Below are 26,237 nucleotides of genomic sequence, written 5' to 3' on the forward strand. Positions count from 1 at the left end.
AGGTATAGAAATAGTATATGCATTTTGTTAAACTGGTCTTTAAAACAGTGTTTACATCCTACCTGGAATATCAAATGTCTGCCCGATCATTGTGTATGGAAGGTCTGCTGTACTCTGTGTTGTGCTTTCATTTTGTGCACTTGAAGATGAGCTTTTAACCAAAGTGGCCTCAGAAATGTGTTCATGAGAGGAAAATGGTGTTGCAGTCTCACTCTGGGTTGTGGTTGTAGGTACTGATGATGTCACCTGATCTTCCTGAATTGGAGTCTCAGTTGGAAGAGTTACAGCTTCCTCAATCTGACCAGCTGCCTCTTGTTTCCTTGAGGAAGTTTCCTTACTGACAATCTTTATATCAGACTCAGGTGTCAGAAGTAAAGGTGAAGTTGTTGCAGTAGACAGAATTACTGCCTGAACCTCAGCAGATGATGGGATGATAACTGAATCTTCCTCTAAGCTGCTCTTCAAACTACTGGAAGTTACAGAACCATCATATTGAGGTTGCGTGATGGTCCTGAATCCTGTGTCAGTTTGTTCAGATTGGGCTGTAAGCTCAACTCTTTCTTCCAACAGTTTTTCTTCACTTATAGCAGTGGAACTTGGTTTATCTGTGACATCAGAAAGTCTTGTTGTGATGTGAGGCTTACTGGATGATGTGGTGTTGTGATGTACCTCTCCAGATGTGCTGCTCTCTGTATTACTTGTTCCACTGCTTAGTGAGCTGGTGACTGAAGCATTACTCTCAAAAGTAGTTTTATTTTCAATGTCTGGTTGCATGGTTGTCTCAAAACTTTCAGTGTCAAGCTGAGTGGTGGTCTCACTATTTAAAACTTCTGCTTGTGTGTTTTCATCAGCACCTGTTACACTGTCCTCCTCAGGTTTTGAGGTTTCAAAGCCAGTGTCAATGGTCTCATAGCTGGTTTCAGCTTCAAGCTGTGAGGTGGTCTCAAAACTAGTCTCAACATCAGACTGTGAGGTGGTCTCAAAACCAGTCGACACATCAAGCTCTGAGGTGGTGTCAAAACCAGTCTCGACATCAGGCTGTGAGGTGGTCTCAGTATTCAAAACTTCTACTTGTGTGATTTCATCAGCATTTGTTGCACTGTCCTCCTCAGGTTTTGATGTCTCAGTGCCAGCGTCAATTTTTGATTCTGAAGTGGTCTCAAAATCTGTCTCCACATCAAGCTGTGAGGTGGTCTCAAAATCAGTCTCAACATCAGGCTGTGATGTGGTCTCAGTATTCAAAACTTCTGCATGTGTGATTTCATCAGCATTTGTTGCACTGTCCTCTTCAGGTTTTGATGTCTCCGTGACAGTGTCAATTTTTGATTCTGAGGTGGTCTCAAAGGTAGTCTCAACATCAGGCTGTGAGGTGGTCTCAAAATCAGTCTCCACATCAAGCTGTGAGGTGATCTCAAAGCTTGTCTCAACATCAGGTGGTGAGGTGGTGAAGCTCTTTTCACCTTCAGGTTGGGTGATGTCATCAATGCTAGTTACAATTCCTGAGCTAATGTCTAAGCCAGTCTCATCTTCGATGTTTGTGCTGTTCATGAAATCTGGCATGGAATATACATTGTAGGGTTCCGTTTTTGTATCATAATCCATCACGTCATCTGTCTCTGCCTCAGAGGAAAGTGGAGCTTCTGTTTTGTCACTCAGCCCTGGCATGTTTGTAGATGAAGGAGATCCTACTAATGTTACTACGTTCGTAGTCATATTAAACTTTGATGCAGATATAAGAAGTGTGGGAATGACTGTTGATGGCAATGGCAGGCCTTCATCAATCCCGATGTCTGTACTGGGCTTATGTGTCACTGTCATCTCAGACAAAGCTTGGTGATGTAGTTCCTCATCAGTTACTGTAATTGCTTCAGGCAAAGGCATTGTTCCAAAGTGAAACTTAATATCACTCTCTCTAGATGATAACACTGAATCATCTTTAGTTATTAAAGGAGAGTCTGTTGAATCAGACAGTCTTGTAACCATTTCAATTGTTTGATCACCTGAGCCATCATCTGTTGAAAAAAATAATGGACTTGTGGTTTCCTCAGTGCCATCAACACTTGTCATGTATGTTTCCTCTGTGTCAGCTGTTAGGTCATTATCATCTGTTGCTGCTGTTTTGGTGTATGTACTTGTAGTGGCTTTGGCAGTTTTAGTCATGCTAGCACTTGATGCAGTATGGAAAGATGCAGTGCTTGTTAAATCCGATACTGGAGAAACTGACTGTTCAGAGTCTGTGATCTCATCTGAATGTTGTGAAGAAACAGTTTCTCCAGAATCTGTTACCTCATCTTGAGTAGAGTTAATTTCCTCTTCAGGTGAAACAGTATCAACATAAAGAGAACTACTTGTAACAGCAATGGATGAACTGAAAAGGTGACTGGACATAGTTGTTTGACTAGGTTCATATTGGTCAGATGATTCACTTGAAGCTTCCACCTTAGAAGATATTGTATGCAACGGCAAAGAAGCTTGTGTTGATACATCTTCAGATAGGTCCTCTTCGGTTGAGACAATTTCTTCTGTGGAAACTTGAGATGTCATGGGAGTTAAAGTGGATGCTTCCAGAATATCATCATCAGTAGACAAAGTGTCTCCTGAGAAGTCATCAGTCAGTGTCTCCATTGTAGATACTGTGGCGGTTTGAACATCTTGTGTGTGTTCAGGTACATCAGCATCAGTAGCCTCTTGTGTTTCCTCTTCTAAATATGTTGAACTGCTCTGCAGAATGTCTGGGGTTGACTGGGTTTGTGTAACTATTAACCTGTCTGTTGTGGTTTCAAATGACACATGTAACTGAGGTAACTCAGAGCCATCCATTCCAGATCCCTCTGGTTCCTTCGTCATAAAGCTTGAGGGTTGTGCAGTCATGACAATTGGGGTTACCCCAGCTGCTTCTTCTGTAGCAATTGTAGGGGCGAAGGCTGAAGACTGCTCTAAAACAGACATAGTATCTGCATCAATAATCATGTCATCCTTAGTGAAATCTTCTTGTTTGATGCTATGATCTGTCATACTCTCAGTTACAGTTGAAAACAGCTTATCTTCGTCTTCCTCCTCTTCTGTGAATATTAAGACTGTGCTTGTTGGAGTGACTTGCTGATCAGCACTTCCCTTCGAGAAGACGAATGGAGTAGAGGTGGACACAGGATCTTGAGGTGTCACGAAAGAAGGCAATTTAGTGTGGCTGGTTATCACACCAGATGGTGTTCCAGGAGCTGTAAAGCTAGTGGCTGCTATATCTGAGACAGAAACACCAGTATGTTCCTGCTCTGTTGGTGCCGTCACTGAGACCAGAGAGAAACTTTCAGCACCCTGTGAAACAACTCTGGCTGTACTGTACTGTCCACTGTTGACTGAGCTAAAGGGTGTCATGCTAATGGTTGTTTCTGTTATCTTTGAGCTTGATAGCAAAGGTGAAGATGTCACAGGAGTTGTATCATCACCTGATCCATCATCTTCTGCTCCATCCCCCTCGGTTGAGTCTTCCCCACTGCCATCCTCTGAAAGTGAAGTTGTAAATGTTGCAGTTGACTGGGTGGAACTCAGAAACTGAGGGAATGAAGTTGACTGATATATGAAATCTGTACTGCCAGTGACAGATGTAACACTTGAGAAACCTGTTTTCTCCTCAGTCTCATCAACTTCTGCCTCATCAGTTCTTACAGTGAGATCCTCATATGCCTCAGTTGTTGGTGTTTTGGATATCTCATCAGTAGGATCTCCTGGTGAAGTAAAGTCCTTGTAATCCTCTGTGGTTGATAATGCAAACCCATTTAGGTCAGTTTCTGGAGTGCTTGGCTGTAAGGTACTCTTTTGTGTTTCTAAAACTGATAAAGCCTTAGATGTGCTTGACAGTACTGTAGCAGGTGTTGTAGCTTCAGTTCTCTGTGGTTGTGTGATTGTAGTAGAAGTTGATTTGTCCTCAGAGGATGTTTCTTGAGGAGAAACTGACTCAAGAGCTGCTGGGGATATTTCACCTCTAGAGTCATCATCTTCATCCACTTTACTTTCAGCTGTCTTGTCACTACCTTCAGTAGATAAAGATCTCAGTGCTGTTTGGGCCGTGCTAGGCAACAATGTTGATTTAGTTGTGAAGGACGTGGAATGGGAAGAACTTGCTGGCTCTGATGTGCGGTTAGCCTCACTGAGTTCTGCCTCATCAGTGGCCACAGTATAATTGTCATTCATTTCCTCTGTTGGACTCACTGTGTCCTCTTCACCAGATCCTTCTGGTTGAGTAGTTTCTTGGTCATCTTCTACAATACCTGAGCCTTCCCTCTCTACAAAGACAGATGTGATACGGCTTGGATTTTGTGTTACAGTGATGTCTCTGTCACGTTCTGTGAAGGCAGTGCCAGTTATATGAACTGTAGGAGAACCAGTTTGAGTTTTGTTGGCTGCTGATGAAACATGCGTGACAGGGGACACCCCTGATCCTTCATCATCTGTTGTGTCATCCTCTGCATCAGATAAAACTGTTGTATGCTTGCTATGGATTTTGCTAGAAAATGTAGGCATTGTTTCTGTGGTGTGTTTAGTCAACTCTGATTCGGTAATAGCATGAGAAGTTCTAATCATGGAAAATTCAGTTATTGAAGAGACAATCTCTTTTTGAGATGTTATGACCTCTTGACTTGTGACTGTTCTGATCATAGATGAGGGACCTGTGGTGAACATCTTTGGTGTCTGCTGACCAGAGACTTCTACCTCTGTGAGAGTAAAAAATGAGCTTGGTATAGCTCCTTCACTCACAGTTGTTGTAACGTCTATTGTTGCTGTCATGTTCTCTGACGGCTGCACTCCAAAAGCAGGAGTTGACTCAATGCCAGCAGCAGTTGTCTTGTCATCTGATGGTGTAACATGGTGAGGTACTGATACTACAACAGAAGAGGATATTTCACCAGAGCCGTCATCTTCCGCCACTTCATTTTCTGTAATGTCTCCACTTCCTTGATCAGAAGTTGAGTCTGTAACTACTGTTTGGACTGTGCTTGAAAACAACTCATTTATTGATGAAGCGGAATGTGAAGAACTTGCAGGTCTCACAGGCTCTGATGTGTGGTCAGTCTCATGAATTTCTGCCTCATCAGTGGCTACAATGTAATGATCATATGTTTTAGTTGTCAGTGTGTCTCTATCTTTATCACTGGAAACTTCTTGCTGAACTGCTTCATCTGAGATCTTAGAGACAAAAGTGGAAACAGTTACTGTTTGATGTCTCTCTGTTGGCTTAATTCTTGGGATATCTGCATCAGTGGAGGTCCACACTGAGCTTGCATTGGTCAGATCTTCAGCAGGTACTGTAGAAAGGGTTTGTGTGGCAGTTTGTGATGCAACACCTTTACTTGTAACTGTTTGTCCTGTGGAGTCCCCTGTGCTCAGTGATGAAAACATATGTACAGTAGAGTCGAGAGAGGAAACAGTTTCTGTACTATGCGTCTCAGTTGTCTGATCTCTTGTTGCTTCAGCATCTGTTGACCTGGACACTGAGATGGTTTCTGTTGAGTCAAATGATGTTTTGGTAAGTTCTTCGTCTGATTTTGTTGGAGTATACAGTGAAGAACTTGTTGTGAACTCTTTGCTAAACATAGGAGTGGTCTCATCTCCTGAAGCTTCAGAATCCATGGACGTCAAGATTGAAGTAAAACTTGAAGGTGACAGCACATCTTTGGCAGTTGTCTTCTCTGAGACCATTGTAACAGTGCTTTCAGATAATGTCTTGTCTAAATGTACTGTTTGGGCAGAGGAGAACTGAGTCTCCGAAGCGTTAATGAGGGTGGGTTCAGATGGTTTTGCTGACAGATCTTTGTCCTCCATCATAGTATCTGTGGCTGCTGCTGTATATGATGTAACAACTTTACTTGTAACTGTTTGTCCTGTGGAGTCCACAGTGCTCAGTGATGAAAATGTATGTACAGTAGAGTCAAGAGAGGAGACAGTTTCACTACTATGTGTCTCAGTTGTCTGACCACTTGTAGCTTCAGCATCTGTTGACTTTGACGCGGAGATGGTATCTATTGTGTCAGATGATGTTTTGGTAAGTTCTTGGTCTGATTTGGCTGAAGTATAAAGTGAAGAACTTGTTGTTGTGAACTCTCTGCTAAATATTTCAGTAATCTCATCTCCTGAAGCTTCAGACTCCACGGACGTCAAACTTGAAGAAAAGCTTGAAGGTGACAGCACATCTTTGGTAGTTGTCTTCTCTGAGATCAGTGTAACAGTGCTTTCAGATAATGTCTCATCTAAATGTCCAGTCTGAGCAGAGGAGAACAGAGTCTCTGAAATATTAATGATGGTGGATTCAGATGGTTTTGCTGACAGATCTTTGTCCTCAATCACAGTAGCCGTGGTTGCTGCTGTATGAGATGTTGCATCTTTACTTGAAACTGTTTCTCCTGAGAAGTCCACTGTGCTCAGTGATGAAAATGTATGTACAGTAGAGTCAAGAGAGGAAATAGTTTCTCTAGTATGTGTCTCAGTTGTCTGATCTCTTGTAGCTTTAGCATCTGTTGACCTGGACATTGAGATGGTTTCTGTTGAGTCAGATGATGTTTTGGTAAGTTCATGGTCAGATTTGGTTGGAGTATAAAATAAAGAAATTGTTGTTGTGAACTCTTTGCTAAAGATATCAGAGGTCTCATCTCCTGAAGCTTCAGACTCTGTAGATGGCAAACTTAAAGGAAAACTTGATGATGGTACATCTTTGGCAGTTGTAACAGCCAAAGATGCCATTGTAACAGTGCTTTCAGATAATGTCTCGTCTAAATGTCCAGTCTGAGCAGAGGAGAACAGAGTCTCTGAAACATTAATGATTGTGGATTCAGATGGTTTAGCTGACAGATCTTTGTCATCAATCATAGTAGCTGTGGTTGCTGCTGTATGAGATGTAATACCTTTACTTGTAACCGTTTCTCTTGTGGAGTACCCAGTGCTCAGTGATGAAAATGTATGTACAGTAGAGTCAAGAGAGGAGACAGTTCCTCTACTATGTGTCTCAGTTGTCTGATCACTTGTACCTTCAGCAACTGTTGATTTGGACACGGAGATGGTATCTATTGTGTCAGATGATGTTTTGGTAAGTTCTTTGTCTGATCTGGCTGAAGTATTAAGTGAAGAACTTGTTGTAAACTCTTTGCTAAACACATCAGTAGTCTCATCTCCTGAAGCTTCAGACTCCATGAATGTCAAACTTGAAGAAAAACTTGAAGGTGACAGCACATCTTTGGTAGTTGTCTTCTCTGAGATCATTGCAACAATGCTTTCAGATAATTTCTCATCTAAATATCCAGTGTGAGCAGAGGAAAACAAAGTCTCTGAAACATTAATGATGGTGGATTCAGATGGTTTTGCTGACAGATCTTTCTCTTCCATTATTGTAACTGTGGTTGCTGCTGTATGTGATGTAACACCTTGTTGCCGTGTTGAGTCCCCAGTGCTCTGTGATGAAAATGTATGTACAGCACTAGTTAAAGTTTCATTACTACGTGTCTCAGTTGTCTGATCTCTTGTAGCTTCGGCATCTGTTGAACTGGACACTGGGATTATTTCTGTTGTCTCAGATGGTGTTTTGGTAAGTTCATGGTCTGATTTGGTTGGAGTATAAAGTGAAGAACCTGTTGTGAACCCTTTGCTAAACATATCAGAGGTCTCATCTCCTGAAGCTTCAGCCTCTGTATATGGCAAACTTGAAGAAAAACTTGAAGGTGACAGATGATCTTTAGTAGTTGTCTTTTCTGAGATCATTGTAACAGTGCTTTCAGATAACATCTCATCTAAACGTCCAGTCTGAGCAGAGGAGAACAGAGTCTCTGAAACATTCATGATGGTGGATTCAGATGGTTTTGCTAACAGATCTTTGTCCTCCATTAGTGTAGCTGTAATTGTTGCTATATGTGACGTAACATTTTCACTTGTAGCTGTTTCTCTTTTGGAGTCCCCAGTGCTCATGGATGAAAATGTATGCACATCACTAGTTACAGTAGAGTCAAAAGAAGAAACTGGTTCTCTACTGTGTGTCTCAGTGGTCTGATCTGTTGTAGCCTTAGCATCTGTTGCGCTAGACGCTGAGACTGTTTCTGTTGTGTCAGATGATGTTTTGGAAAGTTCATGGTCTGATTTAGTTGTAGTAGAAACTGGAGAACTTGTTGTTGTGAACTCTTTGCTAAACATATCAGAGGTGTCATCTCCTGAAGCTTCAGAGACCAATGACATTAAGCTTGAAGAAAAACTTGAAGGTGACAGCACATCTTTGGCAGTTGTCTTCTCCGAGATCATTGTAACAGTGCTTTCAGATAATGTCTCATCTAAGTCTCTAGTCTGAGCAGAGGAGAACAGAGCTTCTGAAACGTTAATGATGGTGGATTCAGATGGTTTTGCTGACAGATCTTTGACCTCCACCATAGTAGCTGTGGTTGCTACAGTATGTGATGTAACATCTTTACTTGTAACTGTTTCTGCTGTAGAGCCCCCAGTGACCGTGGATGAAAATGTATGTACAGCACTAGTTACAGTAGAGTCAAAAGAAGAAACAGGTTCTCTACTGTGTGTCTCAGTTGTCTGATCACTTGTAGCTTCAGCATCTGTTGCGCTGGACACTGAGATTGTTTCTGTTGTGTCAGATGATGTTTTGGAAAGTTCATGGTCTGACTTAGTTGTAGTATAAACTAGAGAACTTGTTGTTGTGAACCCTTTGCTAAACATATCAGAGGTTTCATCTCCTGAAGCTTCAGATTCTGCAAATGGAAAATGTAAAGAAAAACTTGATGGTGACCGTTGATCTTTGGTAGTTGTCTTTTCTGAGATCATTGTAGCAGTGCTTTCAGAAAATGTCTCATCTAAATGTCCAGTCTGAGCAGAGGATAACAGAGTCTCTGAAACATTAATGATGGTAGACTCAGATGGTTTTGCTGACAGATCTTTGTCCTCAATCATAGTAGCTGGGGTCATTGCTGTATGAGGTGTTACATTTTTACTTGTAACAGTTTCTCCGGTTGACTCCCCAGTGCTCAGTGATAAAAATGTATGTACATCACTAGTTATTGTTTCTGTACTATGAGAAACAGTTGTCTGATCTCTTGTAGCTTCAACGTCTGTTGACCTGGAAACTGAAGTTGCTTCTGTTGTGTAAGATGATGTTTTGGCAAGTTCTTGGTCTGATTTCGTTGGAGTATAAAGTGAAGAACTTGTTGTTGTGAACTCTTTGCTAAACATATCAGAGGTCTCATCTCCTGAACCCTCAGACTCTGTAGATGGCAAACTTGAAGAAATATTTGTTGGTGACTGTAGATCTTTGGCAGTTGTCTTCTCCTCCATTATAGTAGCTGTGGTCATTGCTGTATGAGGTGTTACATCTTTACTTGTAACAGTTTCTCCTGTTGAGTCTTTAGTGCTCAATGATGAAAATGTATGTACAGCACTAGTTACAGTTTGTTGTGAGGTTGTTTCTGTTGTGTCAGATGATGTTTTGGTAAATTCATGGTCTGATTTGGTTGGAGTATAAATTGAAGAACTTGTTGTGAACACTTTGCTAAACATATCAGAGGTCTCATCTCCTGAAGCTTCGAACTCTGTAGATGGCAAACTTGAAGAAAAGCTTGATGGTGACCGTTGATCTTTGACAGTTGTCTTCTCTGAGATCATTGTAACAGTGCTTTCAGATAATTTCTCATCTAAATGTCCAGTGTGAGCAGAGGAAAAACTTCTTGTTGTGAACTCTTTGCTGAACATATCAGCGGTTTCATCTCCTGAAGCTTCAGAATCCATGGACGTCAAGCTTGAAGTAAAACTTGATGGTGACAGCCCATCTTCGGCAGTTGTCTTGTCCAAAATCACTGTAACGGTGCTTTCAGGTAATGTCTCATCTAAATGTCCAGTCTGAGCAGAGGAGAACAGAGTCTCTGAAACATTAATAAAGGTGGATTCAGATGGTTTTACTGACAGATCTTTGTCCTCCATCATAGTAGCTGTGGTTGCTACTGTGTGAGATGTAACACTGTTACTTGTAACTGTTTCCTCTGTTGAATCACCAGTGGTCAGAGATGAAAACATATCTACAGTAGAGTCAATAAAGGAAACAGGTTCTCTACTATGTGGCTCAGTTGTCCGATCCCTTGTAGCTTCAGCATCCATTGAGCTGGACACTGGAATTGTTTCTGTTGTGTCAGATGGTGTTTTGGTAAGTTCATGATCTGATTTAGTTGGTGTATAAAGTGAAGAACTTGTTGTTGTGAACTCTTTGCTAAACGTATCAGAGGTCTCATCTCCTGAAGCTTCAGACTCCACGGATGTCAAACTTGATGAAAAACTTGAAGGTGACAGCACATCTTTGGTAGTTGTCTTCTCTGAGATTAGTGTAACAGTGCTTTCAGATAATGTCTCACCTAAATGTCCAGTCTGAACAGAGGAGAACAGAGTCTCTGAGACGTTAATGATGGTGGATTCAGATGGTTTTGCTGACAGAACTTTGTCCTCCATCACAGTAACTGTGGTTACTGCTATATGTGATGTTGCATCTTTACTTGTAACTGTTTGTCCTGTTGAGTCCCCAGTGCTCAGTGATGAAAATGTATGTTCAGCACTAGTTAAGTAGGTAAGTTCTCTAGTATGTGTCTCAGTTGTCTGATCCCTTGTAGCTTCGGCATCTGTGGAGCTGGACACTGAGATTTTTTCTGTCGTGTCAGATGATGTTTTGGTAATTTTTTCATCTGATTTGGTTGGAGTATAAAGTGAAGAACTTGTTGTGAACTCTTTGCTAAACAAATCAGAGGTCTCATCTCCTGAAGCTTCAAACTCCGTAGATGGCAAACTTGAAGAAATACTTAACGGTGACGGCACATCGTTAGCAGTTGTCTTTTCTGAGATTGTTGTAACAGTGCTTTCAGATAATGTCTTGTCTAAATGTCCAGTCTGAGCAGTTGAAGGCAGAGTATCCGAAACATTAATGATAGTCGATTCAGATTGTTTTGCTGACAGATCTTTGTCATCCACCATAGTAGCTGTGGTTGCTGCTGTATGTGATGTAACATCTTTAATTGTGAATGTTTCTCTTATTGAGTCCCCAGTGCTCAGTGATGAAAATGTATGTACAGCACTAGTTACAGTAGAGTCAAGAGAGAAAACAGTTTCTCTAGTATGTGTCCCAGTTGTCTGATCTCTTGTAGTTTCAGCATCCGTTGAGCTGGACACTGAGATTGTTTCTGTTGTGTCAGATGATGTTTTGGTAAGTTCATGGTCTGATTTGGTTGGAGCATAAAGTGAAAAACTTGTTGTTGTGAACTCTTTGCTAAACATATCAGAGGTTTCATCTCCTGAAGCCTCCGACTCTGTAGATGGAAAACTTAAAGAAACACTTGATGGTGAAAGTATATCTTTGGAAGTTGTCTTGTCCAAAATCATTGTAACAGTGCTTTCAGATAATGTCTTGTCTAAATGTCCAGTCTGAGCAGAGGAGAACAGAGTCTCTGAAACATCAATGATGGTGGATTCAGATGGTTTTGCTGACAGATCTTTGTCCTCCATCATAGTAGCTATTGTTGTTGCTATATGAGATGTTACATATTTACTTGTAACTGTTTCTTCTGTTGAGTCCTCAGTGCTCAGTGATAAAAATGTATGTACAGCACTAGTTATAGTTTCTCTACTATGTGTCTCAGTTGTCTGATCTCTTGTAGCTTCAGCATCTGTTGAGCTGGACACTGATACTGTTTCTGTTGTGTCAGATGACGTTTTGGTAAGTTCTAGGTCTGATTTAGTTGAAGTATAAAGAGAAGAACTTCTTGCTCTGAACTCTTTGCTGAACATATCAGTGGTTTCATCTCCCGAAGCTTCAGAATCCATGGACGTCAAGCTTGAAGAAAAACTAGATGATGACAGTTGATCTTTGGCAGTTGTCTTCTCTGAGATCACTGTAACAGTGCTTTTAGATAATTTCTCATCTAAATGTCCAGTCTGAGCAGAGGAGAACAGAGTCTCTGAAACATTAATGATGGTGGATTCAGATGGTTTTGCTGACAGGTCTTTGTCCTCCATCATAGTAGCTGTGGTTGCTGCTGTATGTGATGTGCCTTTACTTGTAACTGTTTCTCCTGTTGAGTCCCCAGTACTCAAATATGTAAACGTACGTAAAACACTACCTATAGTAGAGGCAATAAAGGATACAGGTTCTCTACTATGTGTCTCAGTTGTCTGATCTCTGGTAGCTTCAACATCTGTTGACCTGGACACTGACAGTATTTCTGTCATATCAGATGATGTTTTGGTAAGTTCATGGTCTGATTTGGTTGGAGTATAAATTGAAGAACTTGTCACTGTGAACTCTTTACTAAACATATCAGAGGTGTCATCTCCTGAAGCTTCAGGCTCTTCAAATGGCAACATTGAAGAAAAACTTAAAGGTGGAAGCTCTTCGGTTGTTGTCTTCTCTGAGATCATTGTAACAGCACTTTCAGAAAATGTCTCATCTAAATGTCGAGTCTGAGTCGATGAGAATAGAGTCTCTGAAACACTAATGATGGTGGATTCAGATGGTTTTGCTGACAGATCTTTGTCCTCCATAATAGTAGCTGTGGTTGCTTCTGTATGAGATGCAACACCTTTACTTGTAACTGTTTCCCCTGTTGAGTCTTTAGTGCTCGATGTAAATGTATGTACAGCACTAGTTAAAGTAGAGTCCAGAGAGGAAACAGGTTCTCTACTATGTGTCTCAGTTTTCTGATCTCTTGTAGCTTCAGCATCTGTTGAGCTGGACACTGAGATTGTTTCTGTCATATCAGACAATGTTTTGGTAAGTTCATGATCTGATTTGGTTGGAGTATAAATTGAAGAACTTGTCACTGTGAACTCTTTACTAAACATATCAGATGTCTCATCTCCTGAAGCTTCAGACTCTGTAGGTGGCAAACTTGATGAAAAACTTGATGGTGACAGTTGATCTTTGGTAGTTGTCTTCTCTGAGATCATTGTAACGGTGCTTTCAGATAATATCTCATCTAAATGTCCAGTCTGAGCAGAGGAGAACAGAGTCTCTGAAACATTAATGATGGTGGATTCAGATGGTTTTGCTGACAGATCTTTGTCCTCAATCACAGTAGCTGTGGTTGCTGCTGTATAAGATGTAACATCTTTACTTGTAACTGTTTCCTCTGTTGAGTCACCAGTGCTCAGTGATGAAAATGCATGTACTGTGCTAAATGAAGTGGAACCAAGAGAGGAAACAGGTTCTCTACGGTGTGTCTCAGTTTTCTGATCTCTTGTGATATCAGCATCTGCTGAGCTGTATATTGATATGGTTTCTGTTGTGTCAGAAGGTGTTTTGGTGGGTTCTTGGTCTGATTTGCTTGTGGTGTACAATGAGGAGCTTGGTGACAGCATGTCTTTGGCAGGTGTCTTCTCTGAAGTCATTGTGGCAGTGCTTCCAGATAATTTCTCTTCTAAATGTTCAGTCTGAGTGGAGAAGGACAGAGTCTCTGATACATCAATGGTCATGGCTGTGGTTGTTGCTGTGTGGGATGTAATGTCTTGACTTGTGTCTGTTCTTACTGTTGAGCGATCAGTTTTTCCAGTTGTAGCATCAACATCTGTTAAACTAGACACTGAAATTGTCGCTGTGGTTTTGGTGTCATCTAGTTCTGATTCAGTTGTCTTGTACAACAAAGGACCTGTTGTGAATGTCTTGCTAAACATGTCAGAGGTCTCATCTCCTGAAGCTTCAGGCTCAGAAGATGCCAAAACAAACGTAAAATGTGATGATGACAGCACATCTTTGGCAGTTGTCTTCTCTATAGTCACTGTGCTTGTTACAGTGTTTTCAGATAATGTCTCATCTAAATGTCCAGTCTGAGCAGAGGTGAACAGAGTCTCTGTAAGATTAATGATGGTGGATTCAGATGGTCTCGCTGACAGATCTTTGTCCTCCATCAGAGTAGCTGTATGTGATATATCTTGACCTGTGACCATTTGTTCTGTTGAGTCCCCAGTGTTGACGGTACTAGTTACAGTGGTGTCAAGGGAGGAAACAGTTTCTGCACTATGTGCCTCAGTTATCTGTTCTCCTGTAGCCTCAACATGTGTTGAGCTCGACCCTGAGATTGTTTCTGTGCTTTCGGTGAGATCTAGAGCTGCAGTGCTCGATGATATAAATGTACGTTCTGTGCTAGTTTCAATAGAGTCAAGAGTAGAAACAGGTTCTTTACTATGTGTCTCAGTTGTCATTCCTATGACCTGTGTTGTAACGGCTGTATCTTTGACTTTATCCTCTGTTACTAAGCTAGTACTGTGCACTGAAGAAGATACAGTAGTGTCATCATGATCCAAAGGAATATCTGTTGATCCCACTGGGACTGCTGGTTTTACAGAAGACTGTTTTTCAGTGGTGGAGGTTAAAATGCTTGACATGACAGTTCCCTCAGATATGAGTGCCTCCTCTTTGCTAGTAGTTATGGGAGGTGATGGCGGAGTGGACTCTACTACTATTCCTCCTGGGCCAAAATTAATATCTGGATCAAGGGTTGTGGAAAACAATGGGGACACTATTGAGGATCCTGACACCAGTGATTCATATGGTGTTTTGCCAGCCTCCACTAATGAACTATCAAATTTAAATGTTGTGTCTTCATGTTCACTTAAGTCGTGTACTCCAAGAGAATCACTTCCAAACGTATCTCCTTTAACTTCTTCTGCCACATCTTTAGGCTGAAGTGTCACCTCAATCTTGCCATTTATGAAGCTGACCGTTGGGGTCATGATAACAGGTAGTGAAGACAAGAAATCTCCACTTGCCACAACAGTGTCCCCATCCACAGGAAGAAGATCATCAGGTGTCTCAGGCTTGTCCACCTGGGGAATGTGAGAATGTGGCTCTTCAAAAGTCATCAGACTTTGATTAACTGTTGAAAAATGGAAAAAAGCAAAGAAATTGAATTCAATTACCCTTTTTTTTGTCTGGATGCATTTGTAGCAGAGTCATCCAAAAATTATAAATGAAAAATCCTGTTTCTGTCAGTTAATGGATATCAAATGAATTAGGTGTTGTACGATTATCGGCGCCAATATTAAGCATTTTTATTTATAACAGTATCGTTCATTTTCAAAAACAATTTGCAGATAAAATTATTTAAAAGCATTTAAAGCTTTTGTCAGAGCGCATGTTAATCTTAATTTTGACATTAATTTTATTTTTTACACCAAAAATATATATCGGTGTAAAATATCAGTTATCGGTCTACTTCATCTGTAATCGTTATTGGCATCAGCCCTGAAAAACACATATTGACCCCTAGAATAAACTGTCAAACTTATTTAAAGTGAATCTGAATTGAATTTGAATTGAACACAGGTAATCTATTATCTTCAATCCTAAACTTTTTTCTGTTATAATCTTTTATATTTCAGTCAAAGCTTTCTTAAACCAACATTCACTTTTCATTATATAGACATGAATTTCTGTGAATTTCCATTCATTTCAATTCTACTTCCTTAATTTGAAACATGAAGCACAAAAAGGCTAAAAAAAGTCTTTAGTCAATGAAGACAAAAACAAATGGCAATTGTTTTAAGTAAAATAACTCAAGTTTTATACTGCATTATTACAACCAACTACACAACTGGGCCTTTCACTGCATACATATTTACAGACCTCACAACAACTGATCCTGTCCACTAAATGTCCTTGTTTCTCATGACTCATGACCAGCTGCCATAAACTAAAGCACTACATATCTACCAGATCTACCATTTTATCTTAAAGCAGCATTAGTCATATCAGGCAAACATCCCACACAGCTATTGATATGCATTTCAAAGTCATATGAAGACCAAAATTTCCCACAAGCTGAACTTGTCCAGATTAGTAGCTGATGTTGGGAACACCTGCAGGGACAAAGGTTAACATCTGCAGACACCTGGTTAAGCCAATAGAAGTCTGGGCAGACAAAACAGAAAAAAAAAAAAAAAAAAAAAAAAAACTCTCGTTCTCAGTCATTTGACTATAGTCCAACTTTCAGACACAGGGGAATGGCCAAACCCAAAGTTCCCAGCGTCATTTTATGCATCTGGTAAAGACAAGTTGGAGCGAACTCAAAATGGAGAGCAGTGCAGAGGGCAGACGGCAGGCACAAATGTGCTTTTGTCTGTAAATCATTACCTCACTGGCCTAAGCAACCTGGGTAATGTCCTGAACTCATTAGTTTAATCTTTGTGTCACAACATTTTGACATGAAATACGTAATATTACATTTTTACATCCTTACTTTCCTCTTACAACCAACCAAGCAGGCCAATATAGAAATGCAACACTCTCCCCTACCACTTTCTCAACTGCCTCTATACAGAGGAGACTCTGCTGTAGAGATGACATCAGCCATGCTGTAGCGTCCAGACATCAATGCATTAACAGATCTCTGTGTTTACACTGGTGATGTGTCCAAAGCCTTATTTTGGCAAGCCTGCAGTCACTGACAGAAATCCTTGAAAGAACAGATTTGTTAGGGCATCCCCTAATAAACAGCTCCCTAAACTAAATGGATCCATATCATCTGTGTTGACACCATCTCTGCCAGATAGAGGCAAAAAAACATTCATTAACAGATCAGACCTGCCAGCTTATGCTGCACCTGTGGTGTAGTGTAGGTAATTGTTACTGTCTGGAGCAGTGGTCTCCAAACTTTGTCCTGGAGGACTGGTGTCCAGCCGAGTACAGCTCAAACCTTAATTAAACACACATGAACCAGCTAATCAAGGTCTTACAAGGCATAATAGAGACTTCCAGGAAGGTGTGTTGACGCAAGTTGGAGCTAAACTCTGCAGGACACTGGAGCTCCAGGACCAAGATTGGAGACCCCTGGCCTGGAGCTTCAAAATTTCTCAATAGTGAAGTCCTACTGAACACAGTTTCGACCAGTTTGAACCATCAAGTAAATCTTTCTTTCTCAAAGAAATGCAGTGCTGAAAATCAGCGTTCCCCTGTCACCATTAAAAAGGATTGCTAAAGGCAATACAAAGAACACAAAGCTAAATCTCTGCTGTATGGTACTGTAGTATCCATCCAAAATTTGACAAGGCTTTCAATATGCTCTGTACAATCAGCAAATAGGGCAGGCAGTTTTGTTTCAGGATGTGAAAGCTGGAACACAAAAGTTTTTGAAAGTGCCAAGAAAGTGACATTTTAGAGATTGACAGAAATAGGGATCATGGGTACTGCCAAATGCCTTTCTAAGTACATTTTTAAATGTATAGAACAATACTTTTCAGGACCCTGGACAGCACTGTTAAGGGATGTTCATACCTAGAATGATAATTATAACAATAACTACAATGATAAAGTATTAATAATCATTCTACTTCAATGGGAATAAGGAAGTCCACACAACACAAAGTAACAATATCATTGGAATATACTTTCATAATTATTTCTTCCAACTGACAGATGACTAAAAGATTAACAACCATTCAGAATCCACCTGACTTCATAGAGCTTGAGCATTTAATTATAATAAACAGAATGCTCTTCCAGTGGCGTGGACACTAATAAAGTTATTGCTATCTTTACAGTTGTTGTTCTTGGTATGAACAGACTTTTAGCAGTTGCTGCATTTAAAAATAATGTATAATATGATATGTGTATACTGTATAATGCTAAATGATGACCATTATTAATTCTAATTATTCATTCCAAAAAATACATTATAATTTTGTGGACAATGAAGCACAATTTACCATGAATTTAGCAGCTTGAATTCTCCGAACACAAGGTTAGCCAAACAGAACCTTTGTTAGTTATCTTAATGTTTCAATAATATAAAAAACAAAACAAACTATGGAAGCCTGTTTTCACCAATTAAATTATATAAAACTCGCAATTCTGACTTTTGCAATTGCTAGAAAAAAAAAACTAAATTGTGAGTTTAATGCAAGTTTATGTTTTGCAGCTCTGACTTTATAATTGCAATTGCAAGCTTATATCATGCAATTCTAATAAAAGTCAGAATTGCATGTTTATATCTTGTAGTTCTGACTTTCTAACTCACAATTGCTAGTTTATATCTCACAATTTTGAGAAAAAAGTCAGAATTGTGAGTTTGTATAAAAAAAAGTCAAATTGTGAGATGTAAACAGAATTGTGAGATGAAAAGTCAAAATTACCTTTTTCATTTTTTATTCAGAGGCAAAAACGGGCTTCTATAATACATACTTCAAGTTATATATAGAATCTGTTATTGATATTGAATGAAAACCACAGAGGGTGAGAACATATACTATTCCTTTTCATGTTACATGTTCATATTTACATAAAATGTTTAAACAAAATATGATGTAGCCCTGCCTTACACATCTCTTGTTGAAACGTCAAAGAAAGAAAAGCAGATAAATCGTACCTGGTGAGTGATCAGAATCAGTGGTCGTGTCCGTGGATTCTGAAGGGCCTGAAGTAGCTTCTTCATGTGATGTTTCGTGGTCAGTAAGTGAAGGTGTTGTTGCTGCTTCTGCAGCTACTGTGGCTGAACTAGGTGTAGTCAAACCCAGTGACTTCGTAACACCATCAGTCAGTTCAACAGTTGCATTTTCTGAATAGCTGGTGAATGTCTTTTGTGTTGATATGGAGGTTCCTGTAGATTCTCCGGTTTGTGAGCTTTGCATAAAAACAGCGGGTGTAACTTTAGAATCAGTGATGGTAACTCCACTAGAGGTCTCTGAAGGTTCAGGTTCTGAGCTGGTGGATCTTTGTGTAGACAGAGGTGGGGGATCTGCCATAACAACATCAATGCCAGTATCTTCATACTCAGAGAACACAGTAGACTTGGCACTCTCAAGAAAAGTGGCCTCTGTTGCCAGTGTAAAAGACGACTGTGTTGAACCATGTGATTCAGATTCGCCTTTACCCGCACTGGTCTCAGTAGCTGTCTGTGTCAAAATCTCTGCTCGAAATTTTGTGCCGGATTCACTAAGTGAGGACAATTCAGTTCTGTGTCCAGATTCTTCAGTGTTTACTAATGTCACTACAGTGCCCTCTGATTCTAAAACACCATCTGTCGTAACCCCAACCAGGAAAGATTCCTCTGTTTTTCCGACTGCGTACATCGGTTTTGTGCTTAGAGAGTCTGAGAGTAAAATATCAGGTAGAACAGTCCTCACTTCAATGATACTCTTGTCCTCTGTCTCCTCCATTGGTTCCACTATGGCTCTGGAAACTGCAGTACTAAGTTCTCCATGGATCACATCTCCACGAACATTTGCTTCTTCACCAGCCTTCTCAGTGCCAAAATCACTAATATCAAAATCTGGAAGTTTTGTTGTGGGAAAGCCTTCCTCAGATTTCACACTGACTGCTGCTGCTAAAGGTGCGATGACAGATTCTAGTCTCTCAGGGACACGGCTTGTCTTTGGTGGTGCCATGCTTGTAGAAAACATAGAAGGGGCGTCTGTTGGAGACAGGCCATCACCAAAGGTGGCCTGTGATGCATGAGAGGGACTGGCCTCAGGAGAGAGAGTCTGGCTTGTGGTGGTCTCTGTGGTAAAGAATTCAGTGCTGGGCTCCATAGTTGTACCATTCTGAACTGTGACGTCCACCCAGGAGGACTGGTTGAATAAAAGCTTAGTACCTAGAGTTAAAAAAAAAAAAAAAATTGCGATGTTTACCCAGTATTTTGTATTATACCCTGTTGAAAAAAACAGGTGCTGGTTAGGTATGTTTTGAAGCATGGCTGCTTTTTTTGAGCCGGTTTAAGATGGTTCTTAGCTGGTCATATGCTGGTCCTAAGCTGGTCCTAAGCAACTAGCTCCTGCTTAGGACCAGCACATGACCAACTTAAACCAGCTCAAACCAGCTCATGACTAGCTAAGGACCAGCTTAAACCAGCTCAAACCAGTAGCCATGCTTCAAAACATACCTAACCAGCATATGCTGGATTTTTCAACAGGGTAGATAATAGAGTGCATTTTATCCATACTGATAAATAGAACAGCACAAAATAAAATAAAATAAAATAAATAAGAGCTGGCAATCAATTAATCGCATACAAAATAAAAGTTTGAGTTTGCCTAATATATGTGTTTGTACTGTGTGTAATTATTATGTATATATAAATACAAGCACATTCATGTATACACTTAAGAAATATTTACAAGTATATGTATTTATTATAATTTTTACAGAATTTATATTATATATAAATACAAATATTTTGTACATAAATAACATATTTCTCTTAAATATATACATGAATATGCTTGTATTCATATATACATAATAATCGTTAATCATTTGCCAGCCCTAAAATAAATAAATAAATAAATAAGTAATCAAATTGCAACTTTTTGGCTATAGAACCATAAAAAGCACTTTTACTAGTATTACCACTTCAGTTATAATTTAAAAGCAAAACACATTACATCCTATATTTATTATATATTTAAATAACACATATAAGCAAAAACATTTATTTGTTAAACAAATGTACACTACTGTTCCAAAGTCTGGGGTCAGTAAGATATTTTAAGTTGCAAAAATATTGCACAATATTTCTGTTTTTACTGTATTTCTGATCAAATTAATACAGCCCTAAAAACATAAAAACTCTTACCACCAAACTTTTGAACAGTAGTGTAAATATAGATCTCATTTACTTTTATTTAAGAATAATAGAGGTATTCAGATATTATGACATTTTCTTTTTGTCACATGGTTGTCTTGGTTTGATATCCAGAACTGCATTTACAAATTTGGACAAACAGTTTTTGAGGCTGCTGTGTCTAAAATATTAACATAAACTCTAAATAAATCTCTGCTATGGGAATATTTCAATTTTCAAAGCAGCTTACAACTGTCAGTCCATCCCTTGGGACATTATGCTTGATTGTATGATTATTATAATTAAATTATTACGAAACATCATCCCAGCATTGCTCAAACAAGGCAAGTCCCCGAGCGGCCTATATTAATAACAATTGCTGAAAAACACTTACACTGCCGTTCAAAAGTGTTAATGTTTTTTTCAAGGAATTCTCTTATGCTCACCAAAGCTGCATTTACTTGATTAAATATACAGAAAAACCAGTAATACTGTGAAATACTATTACAGTATAAAATAATGTTTTTTTATTTTTTATTTTAATATATTTTAAAATATAACTTATTTCTGTGATTCCAAACTGAATTTTCATCAGCCATTACTCCAGTCTTCAGTGTTACACGATCCTTCAGAAATCATTCTAATATGCTGATTTATTACTTTTATTATCAATGTTGGAAACAGTTGTGCTGCTTAATATTTTTTTGGAACCTGTGTTTCTTTTTTCAGGATTCTTTGATAAATAAGAAGAACAGCATATTAAAATCATTTCTAAAGAATCATGTGATACTGAAGACTGGAGTAATGATGCTGAAAAATCAGCATTGCATCACAGGAATAAATTACATTTTAAAATATATTCACATAAAAAATTATCTTACATTGAAATAATATTTCACAATATTATTGTTTTTTTCTGGATATTTGATCAAGTAAATGTAGCCTTAATGAGCATAAGAAACTTCTTTAAATAAAAATTAAAAATCTTACTGATCCCAAACTTTTGAATGGGAGTTTAGATGTTAAAGCTTTTACAATTTATGCAATCTGATAGTGATTGTCACTTTAACTCCATAAAAAGGAAAATAAGGGCATTGTCATTTTTATACAACATTCTAGATACAGACAGCTCTTCAAACATTTCATTGTATGCAGTGCTTGATTTTAAATATGCAAAGGTTGGCGTGAACAGCACATCAGATTAACTCAGATTAACTTGGGTTTAAACTATTCAGTGGATTTCTTTTATCTGAATACTGTCAGAATGGTTCCAACAACCTAACAATTGTTTTGCAAATTGAATTTCATTCACACAAACAGCTTACAAGCTCTTAATGGCTTTTAATTACCCAGAGTTCACAAAAAAAGGCGTCATCTTCAAATAAAACAGGCCGGCAGCCAAGGCTCCAGCTGTTCTCCATTATACAGGCTCTTTCTATTCAGTCTGATGTCAGCCATGAGGTACTTTTTTCCCTTAAGAAAAATGTCAGTCATCCACGTGATGCATTGTCTGCTGGTTTATGGGATATTTTAATGTAGAAAGGTGTGGCAAAAACACAATATTTGTTGCATGTGATTTTATGCTGCTCTGCCACTATGTCAAACATTGACAGTCATCACAGGGCAGACAAACATGAGAAAACATGGATCAGAGAGGCATGACAGAGCTGAAACAGACAAAACAAACACCAGGTCATAAAGTCGAGGTTTAGGGTTAACCCCAGGTCCATTACTTATCACAGCAGTCAGTGGCTGTCATTCTGGGCGAGTGCCCTGCCTAGCATGGGGTAGGTTGTCTAAATTAGCCTCAGTTGAAAAGATAAACCCCCCAGGTCAGGGGTTAGCGAGACCCACTGATTTTAGCGCTCTAGTAGTAGCGTTCTCCTTTATTCACATGTCTGTTCAGATAAGCGCTAGTGCAAATGACAGGAAGGACAGAGACTGACAGGGGAAAGAGGCAGGAAAAGAAAAGTAGCAGGTAACACCTAAGCACTTAAGCACTTTTCCATCTTTGTTGCTAGCTGTAGGCCTGTGCTTTGTTATAAAAAAAAGGCGTGTTAAGCAGCAAAAGCCGTATCCAGAAACATAAGGGAGACAAGACGTGATGTGATCTGGGAAAACCCGTCGGATGTCACGCTGGAACATTTTCAGGAAATTCATAAAATAGGTCGAATGTCAATTTTTTGGTCAAAATTGGGTTTTCATTACATTTTTATTCTATAACATCTCGGTCTATTAACTGTGAAAAAATCTTGGCGAAATTCACTTGTTTAGTGCAGACAAATAGCCATTTATTTCTCTTATGTTAAGAACGCTCTGCTGAGGTGCTTTCCCTTAACACCACAAAAAGTGGTGTTAAACCTATCAAAAAACCACAAGATATATTTAATAAAGGTGTATTAATGCACATTCTCTGTCAGTCCTGTGTAGACTATGGCACGCAAAGTTTTTTATTTATTTATTTTTTAATATCGTGAGATGGCGGATCGCAACAATGCAGTCTGAAGTACTGTATCTGCTCACTTAATCTTACTCATTTCAATCTGCTTAGTCTTGGTGATGTCAGTGCCCTAAACAATGTTATAATGGACTATTTCACATCCAGAGATGAAGAATCGAATGATTTAGTTACTAAAGAGGAGTCGGATGACAGTCTGTTTTATGCACAGTGCACAAACAGTTGTGCTGCGCTCGCTTTTCTAAATGTAAACTACAAGGTAGGCTGCATTATTCGTGCTATCTAAACATACGAGGGGTGATAAAAAGTTTGGAGACTATGCTCATGATAATAAACGGAAAACAGACGTTAGTTTGTTTGTTTAAAGATGCAGTATAGCGCTCCTGATTTGACAGACAGCTCTCGTTAAACCCGTGAGCTAAAAGTGAAAGTTGTCTCACTTTAAACCCGTTTTTCTCAAAATTCCATTGCTGAAAATTCTAGCTATCAGCCAGCTTAAGATAGCCATAACTTTAGTTACATTCAAGCTATAGACAAAAACAGTTTTGGAAAGGGCTTGAACCCAGCTTTCATATGGTATCAAAACCTAAAAAAGGTCAAATTTCACTATGTGTCTTTGGATCTTTCTCCACACATAACGGTGCATTCACATGGGGCATCAGTGAATGGAGTGACATCAAGCATTGCCGAAATTTTTACGGTACTATCGTGAATGTGTCTGACACAGAAGAGCTGAAATTGTTACATTTGTTTTCTCATAGCTTTATAAAATTACACTTGAACCACTGATGTCATATGGACTATTTTATCGATGTTCTTACTATCTTTTCTTGGATTTCTTCAAAAATATCTTAATCTATGTTCCGAAGATGAATGAAAGTCTTACAGGTTTTGAACAACATGACAGTGAGTAATCAATGACAGAATTTTCATTTTTGAGTAAACTAACCCTTTAAATACCTAACATTGGCTGCTAAAAAACTTTAATATCAGCCATTATCATTCTGATATTGATAAGCAATATGCATCCCTAACTGATATGCCTATTACTAGCATAGAAAACATCTGCTCAAAGGCGTTACCAAAACGGCCATAGACTAACTTTCCCTTAAAGGGACGTGTCTCAGTGGTGTTTATCTTTTGAGACTAATCCCCCTGGTTGCACAATATTGTTCTAATGAGGTCATCCAAGCTAATGGGAACATCAAGTCGTTCTGAAGTCTGAGTACCTACAACACCACAAGGCAAAGTCTGACAAGCATCTGTCATTTTAGCCACAAAGCACTACAGTGGCAGAACGGACCTCTGGATGTTTAAACCCTCTTGTTAACCAAGCCCAGTTTGGTTTCCTTAGAAACGGGCGGCAACCCAGAACGCAGCAGAGTGAGGTCAGTGAATCACTGGAGAATGAGCAACTCTCATGTAAACTTTTCCATACCAGGCGTCTCAACTTAAAAGAACCTCAATTAACAAAAAGTGGTGTGCCTTAACTAATATTCTGCTTTGATTTATTCCCCCTAAGAGGCATTACTTACACAGTAAGTCTGGAGCTCATGTTTATGTGTGTAATGGGGTGAGGGCTCCATGAGACGCATACTGAGAGAACTGACGTCAAAGCAGCTAGTAAAGCGGCTGGTCTCGCAGCCACTCAGGTGTTCGTTTATTATGCCGTAAACAATTCATGAGCTCAGGGTAAAGTTTTTACCTTTGAAACAGAATGCTCCTAGCCTCATATTGGGATCTGGGAAGCCTGTTTGGTTTTGGTAGCGGTACATGGTGCGGACACCCAGCAGACCACCTCCGCACTGACTTCGGGGTATGGCGACAGGGTGGCGAGCGCTGCCATCAGACAGCCATCCATAATCACAGCGGTCCAGGCCCCGTCTCCAGGCAGCGTGGAGCTGACCAGGTGAGGCCAGCGCTGCATTCATCCTTTCACATTCAGCCTTGGCCTCATCGAAGGTCATCTTACGCATTGTGGGCGCAAAGTCAACACTACCTGAAGTAATGAACAAAAAACACATACAAGAAACATTTTGTAAAACTGAAATATCTGAAATTAGCTGCATTTTGAGTTTGTCATAAAAACAGCTACATAATAAGTATATGCTTAATTATTGAAGTTTTGCTAACAAGTACACTACCAATTAAAAGTTTTTGAACAATAAGATTTTTAATGTTATCATAAAGAAGTCTCTTCTGCTCATCAATCCTGCATTTAATTGATCCAAAGTACAGCAAAAACAGTAAAATTCTGAAATATTTTTACTATTTAAAATAAACAGATTTTCTGTTTGAATATATTTTAAAATGTAATTTATTCAAAGCTGAAGTTTAGCATCATTACCCCAGTCACGTGATCCTTCAGAAATCATTCTAATATTCTGATTTGCATTTATTATGTTGAAAACAGCAGAGTATTTTTTCAGGTTTATTTGATGAATAGAAATTTCAGAAGAACAGCATTTGTATGAATATACATCTTCTGTAACATTATAAATGCCTTTATCATCACTTTTGATCAATTTAAGCATCCTTGCTAAATAAAAGTATTAATTTCTATAATTTTTTTTCCAAGCTTTTGAGTGTTCTAGTGGATAATGTTACAAAAGCTTTTTATTTCAGATAAATGCTGATCTTTGGATCTTTCTATTTATCAAAGGATGCTGAAAAAAATGTACTCAACTGTTTTGAATACTGATAATAATACTACTAATAAATGTTTCTTGAACAGCAAATCAGCATATTAGAATCATTTCAGAAGGATCATTTGACACTGAAGACTGAAGTAATGATTTAGCTGAAAATTTAGCTTCGATCACAGGAATAAATTACATTTTAAAATATATTCAAATAGATAGTTGTTTTAAACAGTAAAAATATTTCACAATATTACTGCTTTTGCTGTATTTTGGACAAAAAAAAATACAGGCTTGGTGAGCAGAAGAAAAAACATTAAAAATCTTACTGTTCAAATACTTTGGACTGGTAGTGTATTTTCAAACTGCCAGTCAATGAATCAAAACCCAGATACTGGCTCTGGGTGGATGAGGAATACCCTAATAAAATGACAAATGCAAATTCATTAAACAGTTTTTTAAAAAGAAAGAATTGTTTTCCATTAGCAAACACTGTGGTGAATTAAATGAAAATAAAAATGAGGGGGAGTTGTTTTCGCCCAGCTTTGGGTGTTGCTGTCAAAAGCTTGAACTGAG

At 39.0% G+C, this 26,237-nt stretch overlaps 1 protein-coding gene across 2 annotated transcripts in view; it reads right to left on the reverse strand.

Moving 5' to 3' along the window:
• The window catches only part of vcana (versican a), a 40,724-nt gene that overhangs the window by 9,929 nt on the left and 4,558 nt on the right, over positions 1 to 26,237 (reverse strand). Inside the window, exons 6-9 of one of the 2 annotated variants that reach the window (XM_051110052.1) lie at positions 24,728 to 25,021; positions 18,372 to 19,595; positions 5,973 to 14,885; positions 63 to 5,456 (exon numbers count right to left, since the gene is read on the reverse strand). In XM_051110052.1, coding sequence (XP_050966009.1) covers positions 63 to 5,456; positions 5,973 to 14,885; positions 18,372 to 19,595; positions 24,728 to 25,021 — 15,825 coding nt within the window. Of the gene's footprint in view, positions 1 to 62; positions 14,886 to 18,371; positions 19,596 to 24,727; positions 25,022 to 26,237 lie in introns of both variants that reach the window. The other variant, XM_051110051.1, reaches the window with a different exon arrangement.

This window comes from Labeo rohita, chromosome 5 (genome assembly GCF_022985175.1).
Source record: "Labeo rohita strain BAU-BD-2019 chromosome 5, IGBB_LRoh.1.0, whole genome shotgun sequence".
NCBI classification, from domain to species: domain Eukaryota; kingdom Metazoa; phylum Chordata; class Actinopteri; order Cypriniformes; family Cyprinidae; genus Labeo; species Labeo rohita.